This window comes from Drosophila willistoni (assembly GCF_018902025.1).
Source record: "Drosophila willistoni isolate 14030-0811.24 chromosome XR unlocalized genomic scaffold, UCI_dwil_1.1 Seg144, whole genome shotgun sequence".
Lineage (NCBI taxonomy): Eukaryota > Metazoa > Arthropoda > Insecta > Diptera > Drosophilidae > Drosophila > Drosophila willistoni.
Window position 1 is genome coordinate 546,660 of NW_025814057.1, and position 22,505 is coordinate 569,164.

Below are 22,505 nucleotides of genomic sequence, written 5' to 3' on the forward strand. Positions count from 1 at the left end.
CCTTAGCAAACATCCCTCAGCGGTTACATTGTATCACAACTCTCTCGCGCACAGGCGCAGCAACATTGTACCTTAACAGAAAAAGAGAAAGAAAGAGAGGGACAGAGGTGGTGTGTGTTCCATGGGCGTACCCATAATCATATCCTAAGGGGACGTCCTAAATGGGATATGTACAACTCAAAGTTATCTTCCTAGTTTTATCCAGTTTTGCTCATAAACTTTACTATTTACTCGCAAAACTGCTAGGTAAAATGCTGCGCTCTTCCTACGCCCGTGGACGCGGTGCGTCCGTGTACATGTGTGAGTGACAGCAGCAAAAACAGGGTAAGTGTGTCGAGCCCAGCTGAGCTGGTAACACCAACACCAATACCAAAACACCAGTACCGAGGCCTAGGTGTGTGTGTGTGTGTTTTTTTCTTTTGAACCCTCAGCCATAGGCCATCATCATCCTCGTCATTCGCTCGCCGTCAGTCGTTGTTAGCATACAAACGATAATACGTCACGAAGAAGTTGGTGTTTTTTTTTTGGACTACCTTTTCTTCGAATCGAATATCGAAGATACAACTGAACATAAAAAAAACTAACAGAAATCCACTGTGCGTTTCATTTAATAGAAAAAAATCCAACCTGTTACCACTAGCTAAGGCAGAGAAGGTGCTTAAACTATCGATCAATAAAATCCATAGCTAAGCTTAAGTCAATGTAAGTAAATGCAATTTCCTTGTTGGTTTTTTTTTATCCGTTTTAACCCCTATTTTCGGTGTTGTTTTTTTGCGGAAGTGATATACTTCTACATATACATATGTGTATGTCTATTTACATATATTTATGTATGTCTATTTACATACATAGCATACAGATGCATTTAAATATATTTATTTCCCCATACATATGTACATATTAAACCTTGCTATATACTTAGTGCATACATACTTTATACACTTCAAAAGTGCAGCCATGCGAAATATTGTACATCCATACATACACAAAAAAATTACATACATACATAAGTAAAAATGTGAAAAAATCTGATTGCACCTTCGCATCCGCACAGAGTTCACACTTTTTGCATTAGTATGACTGTGACTGTGAGTGAGCGTGTGTGTGTCTGTGTATGTGTGTGCCGTGTGTGTGCCTTGTGGGTCTATGTGTGCACTTTTTCCACAGAACACGAGTCCCCAAAGTTCTTTTAGCTGATTTTGTTTTCTCTACTTTGTTCTTACCATCTAATAGCCATAAATTTGAATTGCATCACGTTTTCAGCATTTGTAGTGTGATCATTATCAAAAACCCAAGAAGAAACAAATCACATCGAAAACTAGGCGAAACTCTTTGAACTCATAGAAATTTTATTCAAAGTCGTAGATACAAATAAATGCATCGCATGGCCTGTCAACGATCTATGTACATTTTTTCTGGGTTTTAGTTTAATTAACTTGGCCTTCCTGTTCTTAACCATTTTCCTATATTCTTTAAAAATACATCTTTAGTCACCATCCTCCGTCACCACCGTCCTTAAAGTTTTTTGTGCTCCTATTTGTTTTTGTTTGGAAACCGCAAAGTAGTTTTTGCTGGATTATCTAAAAGATACCCAGTTCAAGGTACACACACGCAGGTCAAAACAACAAAAACAAAACCCTATGTGAATCATGCAGAAAACTAAAAACAAAAAAAAAAAGGATCATAGAAGTTAATTTCTGCTAAGCCGAAATGTACATACCCTTACAGTCTTTGACAGTTATACATACAAGACCTTTGAACTCTTACAATCACCTGTTTAATCTTTTGATCTATCGTTCCTATATGATGGCTCTACGATCCGGATTTCCATCCTCTATTTCTCTATGATTAAATACCAAGTTTTAGCCCTGCACCTTTTAAATTGACTTAAACGGACGGAATTGGGTGAATTGGGAGTTACTCCTTATTTGCGTTACAAATATCTGACAATTTTTGTAATACCCTATGCAGGGTATAGAAAAATGAAATAAAAGAAAACAAAAGCAAAAGAAAAAAGTGCAGAACAGGTCTTGAAACAGCGGACAACCATTGTCTTTTGGGTAGAAGACAGAAGTTGGAGAAGCTGCCTGAAAGAGTGCCTACCTTTGCAAAGATAAATCAAGTCTGGCCAGTTGTTTAGGGGTTCTATGTGTATATGTTTGCACATGAATTTATCGGTTAACAGCTGATGCTACTAGTCTTTTGGCATTCAATTCGTATGCATCCGCCAAATAGTCGTTGTCAAGATCGGCTAAATGTCGCGGTAATCAGTCGAATCGACATGCACTTGCTCTGGAGTCTAGACTTTTGGCTTGTCTTTTAATTTGACAATCATTAGACGTGCCATCGCCTTGCCTGCTCACAGGTAGCAAAAACTGTAACGATAAGTAGGTAATTTCCGGCTAATCGCAAAACGGCGATTATTTTTCAATCCTCAAAAATAAACTACAAATGACTTTTGTCTAAATCTGTTTCAGGACCTTCAGGACAAAGTCAAGGTCCCGACAATTGTGAGAGAATTCGTTTCCATATAATACATATATGAAATACTGAAAAATTATAAGAAGAAAATTACGTCATGATTTTGTAAGTTGCAGCCTTCTTGGGGGTTGTAAACAAATCCAGGTGGTAGGCCCAGTAATACAAATTGACTGCATACTGCGCAGTTCTCAGAAGGGGGTTTGGTGGTGGTGGCGGTGGCGGTGCCGTTAGTGGTGGTGGCGATGTTACTGCTGCTATTACTGACGTGGCCCATAATTTAACGTGCCAACATTTAATCGATGCTATAATGAGGTTTAAATACAGTCAGGCAAATAGCAAAGGTGACCCCGACGAGTGGAATTAAAAAATAACAAAATTAGAATGTCAAAAGGAAGCTGCAGCCCTTTTTTAACTAACTTCTATGCGGAAGTTGCTATTTATACATACATATATATATGTAATATTTATAAATATACCCTTTTTTAAATCCATGTATGTATATATAATTGCAGTGGAAAAGCATTGACCAAGAGTAAGAGAAAAAAAGAAAAGAGAGTTGACGACCAAAACATTTGTTAAGGCTAGGAGGTATCGAGTTCAAGTTGTAGACCCTCATTTCAAACTGCGCAGGTCAAACTATTTTGTTTGTAAACAACACATACCAGAGAGCCAGAAAAAAACAGCGAGAGAGAGAGAGAGAGAGAGAGAGATTGAGATAGCTAGGAGTGAGGTACCTCTCCGGCGAGAGAAAGGTGCGGGAGAAATTCGTTGGAAAGTAGGGGAAATGTTTCAGTTATAGTAACCAACTGAGGTTTTCATTTCTATTTTTAGCATTTTATGCAAGAGTTTCCCCACGAAGCAAGAGAAAGGACATTTTCTCATGGCTATTTTGGAATGGATTTCAAAATCGATTAGTTATTATCGAGTGAGCGACCACTACAGTATCTCAACATCAAACTCTGTTCCCAAAAGTAGGCAATTGTAAAGCTTCATGTAGCTATGTACATATGTATACACTCTAAGGAGCTCATGTACGATCAGGCTCAAAACGAATGAGCATGAAAGTATAATATGCAAACATGTAATACATATTAGTTAACTACGTCGCTTAATATTACTATACATATGTACATACATATATATGTAATTGCCTTGGGGCTAAGGGCCGAATATTAAGAGTCACACACGCTGATGCAATTGGCGATAGAAGTCGGCGTTCGATGATTTGACTATACAATTGATTGATTGACATTATTTACTATACCTGACTAACTAACTGACTGACTGGCTGACTGAGTGTCTGACCCTATTGGCCCATCCCTATACAGATTATATCTAGAAGCATATGTGCATATAAGTATATAGAAAGATATTTGCTGGCACTGATAAACAAAGTGATAAAATTAATGCGTCGTCGCCTATCAAAATCAGACTAAATAGGTATGTAGGTATAGGCATAAAAACTGCGTCGATTGAAATTACGTTTTATACAAGTAAATGATCGTATCATTTATATATTTATATAGTGAATATGTATATGCATATACATGCACAATAAAAAGCTCATCTAAATGCCATTAATACTTGTGGAGGCAAAGTGCAACCGCAGCCCCCAAAACCCCAATCCCAAAGGGGGCTACAGGTATGCGAACTTGAAATTCTCGTATATAATTTTAATTGATTTCATTGTGTGCCATATTTATCATCGATCGAACGATTTGATAAGCAAGAGCAATAACACACTCAACTTGCCCAATCTCCACGGCGTGTCTCAATCATATTTATTTCTGTACGGCGCTCCAGCACAAAATTATTAAAATAAGAAGAATAAAACGAAAGTCCGCATACATGTTAAAGAAAATCGAATTTAAAGGATTTTGAAACACTTGTTTTAGATTACCAGTTGGATGGTTTTGTTGAAATTATTTCATGTTCAATGAAATCCACGGTCAGAATGACGCATTTGAGGCTCTTGCAATGCGTTGGCGTTTGCATTTGCTGCGCAATTTGCTTTAAGCTATGCTTGCTCTCACCATTCCCCCAAGCCGATGAGTTGGGGACGATGTTTTAGTGTTTTGTTCGTACTTGGCTTTTCGTCTTATGCGCAGTAGCCTAGATATGAGCCCTTTGATGCTGAACCGCCCCCAACTTCTTCTTTTGGCTCTCGCATGTTTGTTTAGATAAATGCCAAACATTTGTTGAGGTTTCCAGCCCATTTACATGGGATGCTTATAATTTATGGGGTTTGTCTACAAAAGAAATGCTGGAAATTGTATTTTTGTTTGCAAGACTTTTTTCCATGCATACATACATATGTACATACATATGTAGTTCTTCGTTGTTTATTTAAGTTTAAAGTGTTGTCAGAGAGACAGTCGTTGTGATTTGTTTTTCTTTTGTTTTTTTATGCAATGACGCCAATTTTGTTTATATTATTGTATTCCACCAATCTGCGTAAAAGGTATGAGTGTGTGTGTGTGTATATGCATAATACCTACACGTACATATTATTGTTGTTTGTGCGCGTGTGGCCAAAAAAATGTTATTATGAAAATAACAAAAACGAAAAAATACAAAATTTTTAGATATGTATATAGCAACCTAGGTATATAGGAGATATACTGTACTCTACCTGTATTGGTGTGGGCATTCATGTTTGTAGTGCTCAGTTTTGTAGCCGCAGATGTGAGCTACAACTTGTCGCCGAGCCTGTCAGCTGTTGCATGATAAAAACGTTTCTAAAAATATCAAGAATACAAGCTGATGAAACCAATACAAATGCATCTACATTATATAGCAATACAAGCACAAACTAACCTTGAACCTGGCCATCAGGTTGTGTTTTGGTTTTTGGCCAGATTCTTTCTATGTATGCATATACTTAAGCAATGATAAATATCGAGCACTTTCATTGAATAGAATTCAAAAAGTTTTGAGTGAACCACAAAGTTTTGAGTGAACCAACAAGTTTTAGCGTATTTAATAAACTAAAATAATTTTCGTTTAAATGTTTTTAATTTCTTAAATGACTTGGAAAAATTACTACATTATTGAACTCTCACAATGTTGGTTACCAAGTTGATAAACGTTTTAACTAAGATAAGATTTGAACATTTCGTATTAGAAATATAGGGTATGTGGTATATGTATATCTATTAAATAGCTGTCCCGTGTTTGATTCTATTGCATAATATCATAACTCATTGACTTAATAGTGTCCACACCTACAAACATATATTTTGAATTCAAAATTGGCTACTTTTTTTAGATAGCAAAATCCTTATTTGTTTTTTTTTTTTTGAATTTAGATTAGCAATTTTATGCGTTTTGACTGACTGCTGCCTTGGCAAAGTTTTTGCACTTCTCAACGTGACTTGGCATAAACTTCATTGCTAATAAGCTCATTGAAAGAATACCACTACGACGAATATATCTATCTATACATCCATCTATGTATGTACATATGTATGTATGTACATACATATGAGTCTGAACTTTGAGCAGACAGCTGCGAACTACTTTGGCAATCCTCTTCCTTCGCACTATACCCAACCCCTTTCTCACTATGTTGGCTTAGTCAGCAAAGAGCCACTTGGTCTGGCAGATATAGAAAAGAAAAAAAATAATAACAAAAAACACAGAAAAAGATATAGATACACAAATACACACATACATATGGATGTACATAGAAAAACTTATACGAGAGGGAGCAAAAGTGTGTCAAGCGGACAACAACATCACAGCACCAGCTGATCGCCTCTCTTTGTTGTATGAGTGAGAAAGAGAGAGTGAGAGAGAAAGAGCGCTAGCAAAGAGAGCTTTGCTTTTTGTTGTTAAACAAAAAATCACGAAACTTGCGTATGATCGCACTACCAACCTCTCCTTCTTCCTACCAGCTGGTGCTCCTCAGCTGCTTGGTGGAGCATAAATTTTGACGTCCTCCTCTCCCCTCCGTCTACAGAGCCCCACAGCTCAGGCCTTTTTGCGTTTTAAAAAAATACATAATTATGTGCTTAGATACGCTCTCTCTCTTTGTCTTTCCTCTCTCTCTGCTTCTCTCTATCTCTCTTATCGCAATGCCCCAATGCCCAAATGCTCAGCTGTTGCTTTACTTCTGCTGAGGCTGGCATTCGCCTTTGATATTTGAAAGCAAACGCAACGCCAAGTGCAGTGCGAAAAGTGAAAACCGAAGGAAAACAAAATTTTTTAAACATTATTCGAATCGGCAGAGATATAGGTAATTAAAAAATCAGTAAAAAACTATGTACCCAAACCTTTTGGCTACATCCCCCACCCAAAAAAGAAAAAAATTTAAGAAAACAAAATATGAAGACTTTGTGATTTGTGAGAGTGCAACAAAAATTAAAATTGGAGAAGCCAAATACTTGGCCGAAACAAACACGAGGGTTAAGCCAGAAGTTGTGAAAAAGTACAAACTAATTTTAATCTTTATTTGTTTTTGTTTTGTTATGTGTGGAAATTACAAATAATTTTGGACAGCAGAAATATGCAAGTTTAAATTGTTTTAGTTATCCAAAACTAATATACACTGATTAAGTGACATAATTGCAGGGAAAAGTGCTTTGTAATATCGTTTCTCCGTCATACTTTTATGTGAAGAGTAATAGCTTTTTGGGAACTTTTGTGCTTACCCTCGCAGACACAGATACTGGCTCTGGTCTACAAAAGATATGCTCTCGCCATAGCTGATGTAGCTTGTAGCTTTTTGTTGTTGTTGTTGTTGTTGTTGTTGGTTCTTCATTTGGTGCGCTTTTGAAATTCAAATGCGCTTCCGTTCAAACAAAATTTTCTGTTTTCAGTTGGCAAACGAGTGTCGACTTAGCAGTATCTTTCTAAACTGTTGCCTGTGGTTGTGCCTTCCCTCATCGAATCATCTCTCTCTTTCTCTCTCGTTGTCTCTGTTTTTCTGTATAACATACTACTCACGGATAGTATTTTATTTTCTCCAAAAAGACATTACGTTCGGTTTTCTTTGTTTGAACCTGTTACAACAACAACAACAGCAGCAACAACTACCATCTACAACAAACATAATATTAAGTGTTTTAAGGTGAGGCAACCCACAATATCGTCATAATCATCATCAACTGATTTGCCCAGATAATGGTATAACAATTAAGTGCAATTAGTAAGACTGACTTACATGTTCTCTCTGTAGAAGCGAAACGTAACCAAACGAAAAAAGTCATTCTGGCTTTTGGTTTTATTGCGCTCTCCCAATCAAGGTTGTAGCTGACGTCATTGAGGAAAGATTGCATAATTCTTAAAAAAAAGAAAAGTCCGCCCCCACCCCCCACATCCACCAGCATCATAACAAATATAACTCATCGAAGTGGGCAAATTGTTTGAATTTGGCCAAAAAACAACAGAAGCAGAAACAGAATAAATGAAAGGGAAACACATACATACACATAATGGCAACAAAACAAAGGAAGCTTTAAGCTAATCAGTTACGCCAATGGCCGTTGATTGTATTATACATATGTACCTGTATGTATGTGTTCTGTATATGGGTGTATAGGTAGTTGGTATACTTACCTATAAAGCTAAATATCAGTTCCTATATTCTGTATATATGTTTTTTTTTTGCGCAAGATACAGCTCTTTGTTTGGTGATTTCATTTTTATGGCATCTCAAGTCAAGTGGGCGAATTTCGTAAAGTTTCGCAAATGAATATCAAAAAATTCTTATCTATTTTTTTTTTTATTTTATAGATTCTATAATTCAAGTGCAGGTATATACAGTTCTTTGATATGAATGAAATTCCAAAGTTTTTATGTAAAACTGATGCAATATTGTTGCTATAATTTGCTCCCAAATGTAGACTATAGACATAGATAAGGTGTAAATTAGAATAAATTGGATAAGAGAGCAACTTATATCTTAGAATTCTATATAAATATGAGCTAAACGAATAAAAAACTTATTAGATTCTTATTTGCCTTGATTCGCAATATCATTAGTTTACCAGATGTTAAACAAACTTTAGTTGAATTAGTTCAAGCTCTTTAGCCACGTTGAATTCAACTCTGTTTTCTCTGCCTCCTTCTCTCGCCCCCTTTGTTTGTAGAACCTTTGGAAGACACATTCTAGGCTGTCGAGCTGTAGACATATAGACATATACTATATATTCATGTTCGCATAGCTGAGAACGTCGCCGTCTAGTCGAAGCGTCTAGCGTGTGTCTTATCGTAATACTATTTTAGAGTGCATCAAGTTGTCAGTATATTACACACGATGATAATCAAAAAACCGAAAGAAAAAAGAAAACAAACTATAACTGCACCAAGGTATATTGACTTGAGCAATATTTATAAATTTACTATATATGATAAACAGCATATGTATATCTAGACAACTTATATAATCAAACAAAACACTCATCAATCAAGGTCATGGCATACACATACATATATGATTGAGTTTGTGTGAATTTAAGCACAGCTAAATGCAATTTGTTGTCATACATTTTAAAGAGCCTTATAGATATATGATATATCTATACAGGTACAGGTATATGTGTAGGTACATGTATATATACTTATATTCTACATATTACATATAATTTGCAGACCTGCTTACATTCAACCAAGGTCACTTTTATATAGCTCTTTGGTGACAAAAGTGAAAATGATTTACTGCAAATCAAGTACAAACATCAAGCCAATGGCCCAGGGCCCAGATTGAGCTGGTGCCTTTGTGTTACTGTGCGGAGGTTATCAGCTATTATGGCTGGGGGTCTGTGTAAGAGTGAAAAGTATATGCCAATGACGTTTGATTGGTGTTTTTTTGTGTTCGACGTGTTTAAAAATAAAATTCTTGCGCGAACGCAATGGATGGACAAATTTGCACGGACATCCGCAATGTGGGTAACTGCAACCACAATAATTGCATATTTATGCATACTTTGTGCCAATGTTTAGATATTCATATATGTATACATACATACATACATATATATGTACGATCTAACTAATGCACTTGTAAATGTAATTGTTTGAATGCCAAACGTCAAAGCCAAATATGTACATCGTGGCAAAATATGGTTACAAAAGAAACATTTTGAGGTCGTTTCCTAGTTTTCATGACGAATTTGCATTACGATTTTTCGGAGGAATTAACACTTTGAAATCACTGCGACAGTACTTTTTGAGATAGAATGCCTATTCTTCTTGTTTATCGATTGAAATTTCCAAATTAAGACCGTACTCTTACAATGTTTGGTGTGTTTGGTGATTTGTCGAATTTTCGAGTAGACTTTATGCCCATCATTAAAGTCTATGTTCAGCTTTCGCTGGCATTTGCCTTTTCCTCGGTAGGGTATGGACTCCATCAAAAGCATTTGCTGCCAGTTCGCTAGCTCTGATGGTTGTTGTGCAGATTTCACTTGCCTCTTTATAGGCCCCAGTGCATTGTGTGCATTTCATGTAAACGTGTTTTTTTGCGTTTTGTTTGCGGTCAAATTGCAAATTGCTTTGCTTTACCAGGCCATGCAATTGCCATTGCCAGTGCAATTGGCTTTTGTCTTTCCATTCGCTTCGTTTTGGCCATGATGGTTGTTGCATTTGTTTTGGGGTTTTCAGTTTTCTTTTCATGCATAATTTCACCAGCAAGCAACCATCATCCTTATCCTCTAAAGCACTCCACTTCAGTTTGCCCATTGGCACAGTTTTGATTATCAGCTGCACTTAATAGTGGAAATGGCAAACGTTTTCAAGCAATTCAGTTGACACAAACACACACTCACCGATATTTTCCCATTGTCATGACATGAGCTCAATTCCAATTGTATATACATATGTATTGTATGGTACCTCTATATAATATAATTGACTTGATCATATGCATGGCACATGCACATCAGCGGGTGCAGCACAGTGCCTATCAAACTTTAATATAGTTTTCATCGTGAATAATAATGAATGTCTAGTCTGAAATAATTGCCATCTTTAGATTGTTTTTCTAAATAAAGCTTTGCTTTCAATCAGCATCAGTAAAAGATAAAGAAAACATTTCCACCTGAACACAATTATATATATGTACATACATACATACATATGTATGTGAGCACACTTGGGGTTGTGGACTATGAGTAAAACACGACTCAGTTTACTAATGGAAAAGAATTCTCAGTTACCACGCAGATGACAAGTACTTGGCTTTTTAATAGCTATTAAGGTTTGGATTATTTTTGCATGATGTAGCCGGGAATGCTTTCACTTGAACTGTATGTAAGTAGCCGACTCGTTGGACATATGTACATACAGTTTGCAGTTGCTTACTGACGCAGCTTAAAATGGGAAAGCCAGTCAATGGGGAAATGGAAATAGAAAAAGGGTGAAGATGGTGGCGCTGGTGGATGGTGATGTTGCCCGATTACGCAATATGCGCACAATTTGCTAAGCTCATTTGTTGAATGAACAATTTTCTGACGTTTTTTCTTTTGCCTAACCGTCTTGTTTTGTTTTTGTTTTTTTTTTTTTTAGCTACACACAGAAACACAAGTACACAGCAAAAACAAAGACGCAGCAAAAATAAGCGAATATAAAGACTGAGCAACATCCAAGGAACAAAACCAACAACTTGCAACATTATAAGCAATCTCTCTATTATACAATTGCACTGATAAAACTCTAAAAACTTAACGTATATTGATCTCATTGAAACAACAATCTTCTAGAAGTTAACTCCAAAAAGCAATACGCAAGCTATCCGTACAGCGAACAGTAGCATCCGTACATCCGAGGACCGAGTGGATTGTATAATGTTTAGCAGTCTCGCAACGTTTCTATTTGGAGCGCAAGCAACTGACGAGTCAACTCAAAGTAACGAATTATCCAATCCCGGCAACGGCGGCAGCAACAACAACGATTCTGGCAACGATCAGGTCGCTGGAGATGTAATTGAGGTGACCTCATCAACGCCATCGGTAACGGGCAATAATCGAGGCACTGTGCGCAGCAATAATAACGGTAAACGTGGTGGGGGCAGCGCCAAAAATCGTCGGGGCAAACAGCGACAGCAGCAACATAAACAGCCGCCAACTATAACGAAGCTACTCACTCCTAGCGGGGGTATTAGCATTGACGAGGACTTTGACGAGGACGAATGGTATATTGTCGAAAAGGAAGGTAAGCTATAAAGAAAACTGACAAAAACTGAACACCAATTATTGAAACTAAAGCACAATCAATCAATTAATCGTCCACTTTAAACTAAATTTAAAGTTTCAAATATTAATGATATTAATAATCTTTTGGCAGACGAAGAGGAGGATTCTCTGCCACGCAGCGACTCCGAGGAGGAGCTATCGGTGGTGGAACTTCAGCCGAAAGCAGGATCTGCAAGCCATGGCCTTGCATCATCGGCGGCTGCATCGGCGCGCCGCCGTCAGCATATCAACTCGCATTCCCTTTACAGTGGACCGCGGCCACAGCAGCAGCGCAATTATATGCAACGCTCGCGCGTAAATCGGCCATTAAGCATCTCAACCCTAAGCCCGCCCAGAAGTGTGCCGTCATGTGCTGGCGTGTCTGACACTGACAATAATGTGAGTCAGTCACTGTATGTTGCGGCGGCAGCTACGGCTCCGGCATCACCTTGTGGCAGTGAGCAGGGTGGTCAAGCTAATGGCGTGCTCATGGAGGAGTCCTGGTACGTAACACCGCCACCATGCTTCACCTCGATTGGGCCAATCAATATGGAAACTTCACCATTTGAGAATCTATTGATTGAGCATCCAAGGTTGGTGATCTTTATTCAACACTCACACATAAAACACCTTCAATCCCTCTTCATACCGGCACCATGCTTAACGCAACAAATTCTAAAGGAATTCTCATTACGTATGTCTTTTCCCTTTTGTATTGCAGCATGTCCGTTTACCGTAGTATTAGGCCCACTCAGGAGGGCACTGAAAGTTTTGTAAATCTTGATCTCGGGGCAGCAGAAGTGTCACAGCAGCAGGAGCACGAATCACTGGAGGATGCACAGGCCGTTTCAGAGCCTGCAAATATCGTGCAGGAACAGCGTTCTTCGCACAACGCACGTTTCGATCGTCATGCGGCGGCTCAGCTGAAGCAACAGACTCTGGCTCGCCAAAGCCAGAAGGTAAATACACACATATCCATACTTCCTGCTCTTAAACTAATCCATCGCAATTATTGATACCTTTTTAGAGCAACAACAAGAAGCAGCACCAGCAGCTATGTCGCAGCGCCATCAAACGTTCGAATAAGGTTCGCGATTTTCAGGCCAAGGCCAACCGGCCGCGTCGTTCGGACATGCAACACTGCAAGTTGGTCAGTGGCGCCAACAACAACCGCAAATGCTGCTTCTAAGCCTCCCTCCAACCACAATCCCTCTTTCTAAATATGAAGGATTACAATTATATATAGATATATATATAAAAATATCTTCAAACAATCATGGCAAGATCAGCATCAGTTTTAATTAGTATTTTAACCGCAACCACAAAAAAAAAATAATATATATATATATAAATATCAAAATTTAGCAACACTAAAAATATTAATATAAAACTATGTAAAAAAAAAACCAACAATGAAAAAAAAATATATTCATACATAAATAACTATATATAATTATTGGTGTAAATCTGTAGATTTTAAATGTTCACAGTTTCAATTTAAAACAAAGAAGGAAAACAACAAAAACTACCAAAAAAATGCAATAAAAATTTTAAACTATACATATTAAACCAAAACAAAAATTACAAAAACTATAAAAAATGTCAAAAAAAAAGAATGAAAGGATTGTAACAAAAATATTATATTACAGTAGATCTAATATTATTTATTTAAACAAAAGAAACACCCACGATTATAATTAATTTCTATAAAAAGCTTATGTTAATCGAATGATTGAAGGAATTTAGTTTTAAATCTAACAAGTCGACAAAACGCTACAAAAATTCAAGGGATCTGATTCTCTGATGTATGGTTTACCTATTTTTTTTTTTTTGTTTTTGTTTATGACAATGTATTATTATTATGCTTGATGAATCGGATCTTTATCTATGTAAATGTGTATGCTTGATTATGTTGATGAATATGAGAAATGAAAAAAGGATATCAAATGGGACAAAAAGTATGAAAAAAAGTGTGAAAATATAGAAAAGAAACAAACAAAAAAAGTATAAAATATAGAAAAACACAATAAAAATGACTAAGCTAAAACTTAAAGTTATTGAAGTTTTATTCATTCAAATTGGCTATAAATAAACTGGAGTCTACCACGACTCTAGTGCTAATTGCTTTTAAAAGGGAAGGGAAGAATGAAAATGGATATATAAGTCTTAAACGGAAATGTAAACTTCGTCCTATACAATACCTGAATATACCCAAGTATATACAGAATATGAAAAGTCGACAAATTTGAATTTAATGGATGATGCAATTTTGTATGAAAATGAGCGAGAAGGAAAATAGTTTTAAAAATCTCACAAAACTGTCGGCCGTTAAATTTACTTTGCCGAACGTTTATTTTCACATTTCACAACAAATTTAGATACATAGAAGGATCTCAGAAGTGTCACGGGAAACAATGTATTGCAAATTGTGAAAAATTCCATGTTATCCTAATTATAAGTCGTTGAAACAGAAAAAATATATTCGATTAATGGATGATGCGTGTGTTTTGTTACCATTATTAATAATCTGTTTGGACGACCATTGCCAGAGCCATTACATAATACGATTTATTTTCTAACCCCTGAAACTGATGTAACCATCACCAGCGCTTAAAACTGTTTGTGGCAGCAAATTAAATGTGGGTCAACTTTGCCGAGGTGCGTATTTCACTTGGGCGCACTAGGAATCAGTCGTCACACTGGTGAAAAACGCTGCCCTTGCATGCCATTAGCGCACCACCAGGGTCAACATGTGGAGGCGGGGGTGCCTTTCACAAGACACCTTAAAACACCGTTAAAATGTTTAAACAAACTAAGTAATTAGCAATTTGTATTTTATAAAACCCCCACACAGAAACCGACAAACACATAGACAGGCAGACACGCTTGGTAAAATCTTAGGAAAATGTAATTAAAAGACAGTTACCGTTATAGGTAAATGCAAGGCGTTGACCTTGGCTGAAAGACCAAAAGGGGTCGGTCAGTTCCTCCTTAGATGCTGATGCTGCATTTCTGCGAACTTGTAAATGAACGGTAACTTTGATTGCTTGAATGAAAGTAAATCAAGAGGATGGAGTGATAACGTTACCCAACTACGTTACTTGGGGGGAGCAGAGCTCTTCTTTAACTTCTTCATTTTCTTCTACCACACTTCTAACCATGTGGATGAGTGGATGAATGGCTTGTTGGATGTGGTTGGATGTGGTTGGATGTGGTGGAAAAACTTTATAAAGGTCCGCCACCAGCTGCGCTTGGCTTCACACCTAAGCGTAACGCGAAGAGCTGCAAACCATCGTCCGTTTGTTCGTAAGGCACATCTTTCTCTCTCGTTGTGGTGGTGGCGCCCTGGCCATATTATGTAAGATTAGGCAACAACCTCTCAGATCTATCCACCAGCACAACGACTCGTTGTGATTCTATTTGGCAAGTTGCACTTGAGTGATTTTTCGGTCTGCCAAAAAGCGAAAACCCAAAAACCAACAACACTTTTCCGAAAAAGACGTGTAACATCTAAAGCAAACCACCTGATAAACGGCATAAATGACGTAGAAAAAGATCGGGCAATATCCAACCAAAAACGGAAAGAGAAAAAATCATCTGAGCTATCATATTGAAAGTGAAACCGTTTTGTACTATTTCTTTTGGTACGCCTCGTCAAGTTTTATGAACGACGCCTGGAGGAGTTTCGTGAAAAGTCACGGGAAATAGGTCAACTTTTCTTGCGTTTGTTTTTTTTTTTTTTTTTTTCGTGTAAAAATTTGTGAACATTATGAAGTAATCATTTTGTAAATACTTTAACATTGGAGTAGGTCAGAGATCAGTGCATTGCCAAAAGCTGGCAGTATAACATTCCAAGAAGTAAATAACTTAGAAAGTGTTAAAAAAAATATTCTTTGTGCCGATTCATTAGGTCTTTTCTTGTTTTACAAGCTTTAAAAAGTAAAGAGACAGCCTAAATTTTATATATATATATCAATCCTGTGGATATTTGTAACAAAGGTAAGTGCATTGAAATAAATAAATGATACAAAAAGATATTTCAGAGACTTTGACAAATTATAAGTTGCTGAGTGTTTTGGCTGGTATTTTGCAGTTTGTTGTCTTCAATTAAGATAATAATGATCAAAGGACTTGGCTTTTGGTCATCAGTATTTAATAGTTGTTTTCCTGCATTTGTACGTGCCTTTGTTTAGTTAGCATTAAATAATTCTATATAAAGGCATGTAATGGAGTTATTTTGTCTCATATTAATGGAAAACTGATAACGCTTAGGAGAACTTTTTGATTCTCAATGCTCAGAATAAAAATTTATTGTGTGTTGTTTTATTGCTCTTCCGGTACCGTTAGCTATTCCATTTAATGTTCAGCCCACACAAAGGTGGCCAAAACAGCAAAGGCAGAAGGAGCCAAGAAACAGCTCAAGGTCAGGCTACAACTACGATTAAATGTAATTATAAAGCAAAGAACCACAGCTGAAAATAATGAAAGCCAAAAACCGAAACCAAACACTTTAAACTTAAAACCATTGCATAACCAAGTAAACTAAACAAAAATATCAAAAAACAAAAAAATACGAATACAAACAAACACTAGCAGCAACAACAACATGTTGAAGCTAAAGTAATTATAACAACAATTAAGCAAACGGCGTGCGTTTTTACAGCTAAGTGTAAAACCAGCCAAGCATTTTCATTTTGCCCAACTTGGCGGCTTAGTTTGAGCTAGGAGTTGAGTCTAGAATTCGGTAGCATCCACACAGAGTGAAGTGCGAGCAAAATGAAATCGCATAATTCATTAAACTGTCATCAAAATGTAACTCTTCGCTCAGAAGCGGCGAACAAGACGCTGAGACAAAGACAGAGAGGTGGCTCTATGACTTTATAATTAATAACGAGAAGCAAAACGCAAGTGGCTGACAGTTTTATGCCTTTGACCTTAACGGCTGACAGCAACGGCAACATCAACAGCAGCAACAACATCAAGTACTTTGGCTTTATCAAGCGTCTCCTATTGTTCTAGGCTTTAACCAATAAGCGCGACATTGTAGATAGGGTCTTGAGAGTCGGAACAAAGCGACTCCCTCCACATTATGTAGACTGATAGTCTGTGGAATCACCTGATCAAAGGGTATCCAAGCTTCGTATTGCTGTTGTGGCCAACTATTGCTTCATTTTCTGCTTGTTAACCATGTTTTCCTCTGCATATTGACCATAATTAATTTATGAACCACATACTTCCTTTCTGCCTGTCTGCCTGCCTGCTTCACGCATTTGGTGTAAGTGAAGCACAACAGCCAACCAACACTTGAGTGACCACTAGCAAGGTCACGCATTGAGCAAGACCCTGAAAATGGATTATGATGTGTATATTGACATGCTTGCAAATATATGTATACTTTCTGTAGCCAACAGTTGCTCTTGGGAATCGGAGATGAGAGGATTTACCACAATGCTGCTGCTTATGCTGCTGCGGCTGATGCTCATGTTGCAGGTGAGTGAAGATGAAGATGAAGATGGATAAGAAATGAACGAAACGAACCTTTCACTATTAAGCTCAACTGGAGTTCGACTTCTTTGGTGGTGGTTGCACAGCTGGTTCGAGAACAAAGCAAATCTATTGCAAAATCTAATCTATTTAACAGTTAAATCACATTCTCAGAATGCACTTCCTGATTATGGCAGAGGCACATGAACCGTAACCAATCGTTGGCCAATTTTTGGGCCTGTCTAACGGATATGCCGCCGCTGCCATATATTGCGAAGCTTCCCCCTGAACACACAAAGAGAACAAAAAATAATGTTGTCTATCTGCCTGCTGCAGTGGCAGCAGTAGCTGATTTAGCAGTTTTTAAACGCACCTTTCACGTTTTGACTTTTTAGCCCTTTGGTGATTGCCTCGAATTGACCAGCACTGATTATGCCATCGTGAGCAAAGCAGCTGTGGCCACCACAACTCAGGCTGCACCACCCTCAGCTCTGCCACCTGTTCCACTATTGTTACGTAAGGGTCGAGTGCAAACTACAACTCCCACGCCACGCACTCTCAAGCATCCTTTGGGAGATGTTGGTCAGAAGGAGCTGGTGGCTCTGTCCTCCAAATCGTATATATCGGGACCCACCACTCAGGCCTCTAAGTTGAGCAAGCGTGCTGGACTGGCGGGTTCCAAGAAGTTTCCAAAGGACACAACAAATCGCAGCAGTGCAACTGTGGAGCGCAACAAACTGCAGCATGATGTGGTCAGACAAAGGATTCCATTGTGTATACGAAATGTGTTTCACGCAATCTACTCTTTTAACCATTCTATAGCCCGATCATGTGCCCGATTCCTCTGGCTATATACCGCAACGTGTGGGACATCCCGTGCACTTGACCTACGACTCAACTGGTGTTGATTCGAGTGGTGCGCCAACAGGTACAGATGGCAGTGGCTATCACGTGGCTCCATATGATGGCAATAAATGGCATGAGGAATACTGGGAACAGGATTATCAACAATTTGGCCATAATGCCACCAGAGTTCAACGTAAGTTGAAAACATTCAACCATTCAAACATTTTTCTAAGGAGCCCCAAACTTATTCCAGACATTGAAGCCGAATGTCAAGATGATTACATGAAGATTCGCATAGGTTTTAATGGCTCATTTAGTGGCTTGCTCTACTCAGCTGGTTACGCTTACGATCCCGATTGCATGTACATAAATGGTTCAGGAAGGGATTATTATGAATTTTATATTCAATTAAATCGTTGTGGAACCTTGGGCAAGAATTCACTGCAAGAAGAGAGTCGCAAAAATCCTACTGTGAGATCCTAGCGAAACATTTTCTATCTCTTATACATTTTGATATAAATTTGCAGAATTTTATGTGGAATACTGTAACTGTTCAATATAATCCCTTAATTGAGGAGGAATATGATGAACATTTCAAAGTCACTTGCGAGTACGGATATGATTTCTGGAAAACAGTCACTTTTCCTTTTCTCGATGTGGAGTAAGTGAAAAGAGACTAAACTTGAAAAAGGTTTACAAACAGTTTTACGTATTATCTCATTTTTTGTTGTTCTTAGAGTGGCCACTGGTAATCCTGTGGTCTTTACCCTGAGCCCTCCAGAATGCTATATGGAGATACAAAACGGGTACGGCATTGGCGGTCCTCGAGTCACTGGGCCAGTGCGCGTGGGTGATCCTCTGACTCTGATCATTTACATGAGAAGTAAATATGGTAAGTTGAACTTTGGACTCTACCTCGATATAGTTTAGTTTCGTTAATCATTTTTCTTCCAGATGGTTTCGACATCGTGGTCAATGATTGTTATGCCCATAATGGAGCCAATAAGCGCATACAGCTCATCGATCATCAAGGTTGTCCTGTGGACGATAAACTTATTTCCCGGTTTAGAGGTTCCTGGTCGGATTCGGGTGTATATGAGACACAAGTGTATGCTTACATGAAGACATTCCGATTCACAGGTTCACCGGCTCTTTATATTGAGTGCGATGTTCGCATGTGTCATGGACGTTGTCCCGTGAGTGTTGTTTGGCTAAAATCTCTAGTACTCCTTAGTATTAATATTCCAAATATTTTATTTTTACAGAGCCAGCCCTGCCATTGGCGAAATCTGAAGGCGGTTACCAAGCGTGACACCTCCAATAAGACAGCCACAAATATTTCTGTGCCTCCACACTCAGACGCTCTCGCAGAGGCGGGCACTTCAACAGATAGTCCGGGTGGGCAGGCATCCCTTTCCGAGAACGTCAATCTCTTTCAATCGCTACGTGTACTTCAAGAGGGCGAGAACGACGGTGATGATATCTTCGCCCATCGTCAAACAAAGCCCATGCAAGCCCCCCAGACTTGCCTAAAGACCTCAACGTTTTCCGCTCTTACGGCAAGCTGCTCCGCCTTACTCTGCATTCTTACAGTCACTTTGCTCATTGCCTGCTCCCGCCTTAAGCGGCGCAAGGAGTCCACGCTCTATGATTCGTATATAGCTCACAAGGGCCAGATCGATTGATCCGAAGGAAATGTGTATTTTTAAGAAGGTTTTGTAAATAGTTTACCACAAAGTTCTAGGCCTAAGGAGTATCTTTAGTTTAGCCGCTAAGTTTATTTCCAATGTCTGTTTGGGTTACATTTATATTTTATTTATCCCAGTTTTTAATTGGATAAATACATGCGGTATTTTTTTTTTTAACTCTTTTTAAATTGTATTTTATTATACTGGCAGAATTTTATAAGATGAACAATCATTCATAAATTCTTATAAATTTTAAACTTCTAACGGCTAGTACACGATATAAGCCGGAGTCTATCCGTCTGGTTACTGTTAGTTTTCCTCGCACAACTGCTTCGTTTTAAAGTTAGAATTACTGCTAAGTTACTGTTAAGTTAGCGGAAGTGACATTCGAATACAGGTAGGCATTAAGTGCAAACCTAATTTCGTTTACGAGTTGTACATATATACGGACTTAGTACGAGCGCAGATTTTATTTGCTTAGACCATGCCCACTTTCGCATATTTAAACCAGAGGGCCGGGGCTAACTTCGACCGCGTCAAAGTTTGTATACCCTTGCAACATTTTTGGTAACTCTTTCCTTACTTATAGCCATCAAAAGTGGAAAAACGTTTAAGCTAAAAAGGCTAATGTTTGCGAAAGAACGGCCTACATAGGAAATAACGAAGATATTGATCAAAGTCACTGTTTTCCACCGATCGTTCCTATGGGAGCTATATGATATAGTTACCCGATCCTTATTAAATTTGGCACAATCATTAACAGATATATTAAACTAACAAATGTTTAATTTGAAACCAATCGCGTCAAAAGTAACGAAGTTATTCACCAAAGTCACTGTTTTCGAAAGATCGTTCCTATGGGAGCTATATGATATAGTCACCCGATCTTGATCAAATTTGGCATAGTCGTTTATATGTGTAATTAACTCACCAATATTAAAATTCACGACAATCGCTCAGAAAATAACGAAGTTATTGACAAAAGTCACTGTTCGTGACTTTGCCTTTTGTATGGGAGCTATATGATATAGTGATCCGATCCGGCTGAATCCGAGATATACAACGCCTGCAGTATAAACAAGCCTACATGCAAAATTTCAGCTCTGTAGCTCTTACGGTCTAGGAGGAGTTTGCGTTGATCCAGACGGACGGACGGACGGACGGACATGGCTATTTGAACTCGTCTCGTCGAGCTGATCAAGAATATATATACTTTATATGGTCGGAGATGCTTCCTTCTATGCGTTGCACACTTTTGACCAAAATTAATATACCCTTTTTGCAAGGGTATAAAAAGGGAGAGATCTGAAATCCTTTTTATCCAAAGATACTCAAATGTATTTATATCGCTACCACATATAATACCCCTACATTGTTCATGAAGGACTGATTTCTGAATTATTCTTACTATGAGAACAGTGAGGGCTATGACTTAGATGGTTTCCTAGGTGAAACAACTTTTCGAATGCTTTTAAAATGTTTGATGAAGATTTCGAAATAAGCTTTTCTTATGTATGAACCTACTTCTAAAGCAAGCAAGGTAATTTTTGATTCGTAGCAGACTTTTAGGCTGCTACTTGTATGTTTAGCTAGATGGGGTCTGTTAATTAATGAGTGTTTTTGGACTTATTTATGCGCCACCACACACAGACACGCATGTGGCAAGCATAAGGAAGTTGAAATTCTCATTTTGACTTGTGCCACTTGTGGCACTTCCTCATGGGCCGTATGCCTATTTAGCGTTTTGCGTGTCATATTCATTTTGAATTTATGTGCTTTGCCTTTGCTTTGCTTTTGTTTTGTTTTTTTTTTTTTTCGTTTTTTGTGTCGTGAGTTTCATTTCGTTTGGTTTCGTTGTTGATGCTACTTCGAGCTGTTCGAATTTGACACAAATTTTCAGCTGTGGCGCGCCGCAAAACGTTGCCCAAAGTGTTAATATGGTTGAGGACTTTTAATATTATTGCCCAACTATTGCTGCTGTTTTTGTTGTAGTTGTTGTTGTTGCTGCTGTTTCTGCCGCTGCTGCAACTGCTAATTGTGTAATATTTGTTTTTTTGTTTGTCAGTGAGTTTGCTCATTTGCCGCTCTTACTGCTGCTGTTGTTGCTATTTACCAAAAGATTCTTGAGTGTAAAAATTAACACTAAATCATTAGTTGCGATTTGCAGAAGTCAGAATTGCCTTGGCTAATTAATTTATAAAGCCATGCTACATATGAGAAGTAAACAAAACAAAAAGACAAAACAAATCCAAATGTTTATGATGGCAAATTAGATTTGTATACAAATGAAAAATTGTTTTCACAGACAATTTTGCATACAATGAACTTATGTTTATTTATTAATGGCTCAGAAAAAAATTAATAAGACAAACACATACACACAAGATTTTTGAACAAACGCAAAATGTGTATATCCAATTTTAATTTGTTTGTGCTCAGAGATAACACGAAATTCGGTAAGTTTGATTAATAGCTGCATAATATTTTGTAACTTTTCACCCAAAAAATTGCAAAGAACATCCTGCTGACTTTTTTGGAGTGTCAAATACTTAATCACATTCCCGAATATTGTGATTCCAAACGTGCTTTTAGTTTTTATTTGAATTTGTATAACACGCCCAGTGCCGCTTTCTCCCTCGTTCGGATTGGCGGGGCTTTGGCGGCATCATTTTGGAGTCACGTAAAGACCTTGAAATTTTTACAGCAGCTGCCCGCCCCAGAAAGTGTTTCAATCAAATACTGAAATAATTATGTAAAAACAAAAATAGTAATAATAATAAAAAAAATTAATATTAAAAAATAATCTTTTTCTTTGGCGCGTTGGCGTTTGGTT

At 37.8% G+C, this 22,505-nt stretch overlaps 2 protein-coding genes across 5 annotated transcripts; both read left to right on the forward strand.

Annotated features, from left to right (window-relative positions):
* Positions 1 to 466: 466 nt before the first annotated feature.
* On the forward strand, positions 467 to 13,702 carry LOC6638709. Of its 4 annotated transcripts, none has more exons than XM_047012014.1 (5): positions 467 to 702; positions 10,990 to 11,634; positions 11,767 to 12,247; positions 12,376 to 12,613; positions 12,682 to 13,702. In XM_047012014.1, exons 2-5 carry the CDS (start codon positions 11,268 to 11,270, stop codon positions 12,841 to 12,843), a joined length of 1,248 nt encoding a protein of 415 aa, XP_046867970.1. In that variant the 5' UTR covers positions 467 to 702; positions 10,990 to 11,267; the 3' UTR covers positions 12,844 to 13,702. The 4 variants fall into 4 exon arrangements, with proteins under 4 accessions (XP_046867970.1, XP_046867969.1, XP_046867972.1 ...); XM_047012013.1 differs by lacking the exon at positions 467 to 702 and adding an exon at positions 6,624 to 6,718; XM_047012016.1 differs by lacking the exon at positions 467 to 702 and adding an exon at positions 6,624 to 6,718 and having other exon boundaries at positions 11,767 to 12,157.
* Positions 13,703 to 16,770: 3,068 nt separating this feature from the next.
* On the forward strand, positions 16,771 to 19,849 carry LOC6639013. Its single transcript, XM_002062546.3, has 8 exons — positions 16,771 to 17,144; positions 17,534 to 17,890; positions 17,961 to 18,177; positions 18,238 to 18,455; positions 18,512 to 18,645; positions 18,722 to 18,876; positions 18,939 to 19,180; positions 19,250 to 19,849. Exons 1-8 carry the CDS (start codon positions 17,004 to 17,006, stop codon positions 19,667 to 19,669), a joined length of 1,884 nt encoding a protein of 627 aa, XP_002062582.3. The 5' UTR covers positions 16,771 to 17,003; the 3' UTR covers positions 19,670 to 19,849.
* Positions 19,850 to 22,505: the final 2,656 nt, after the last annotated feature.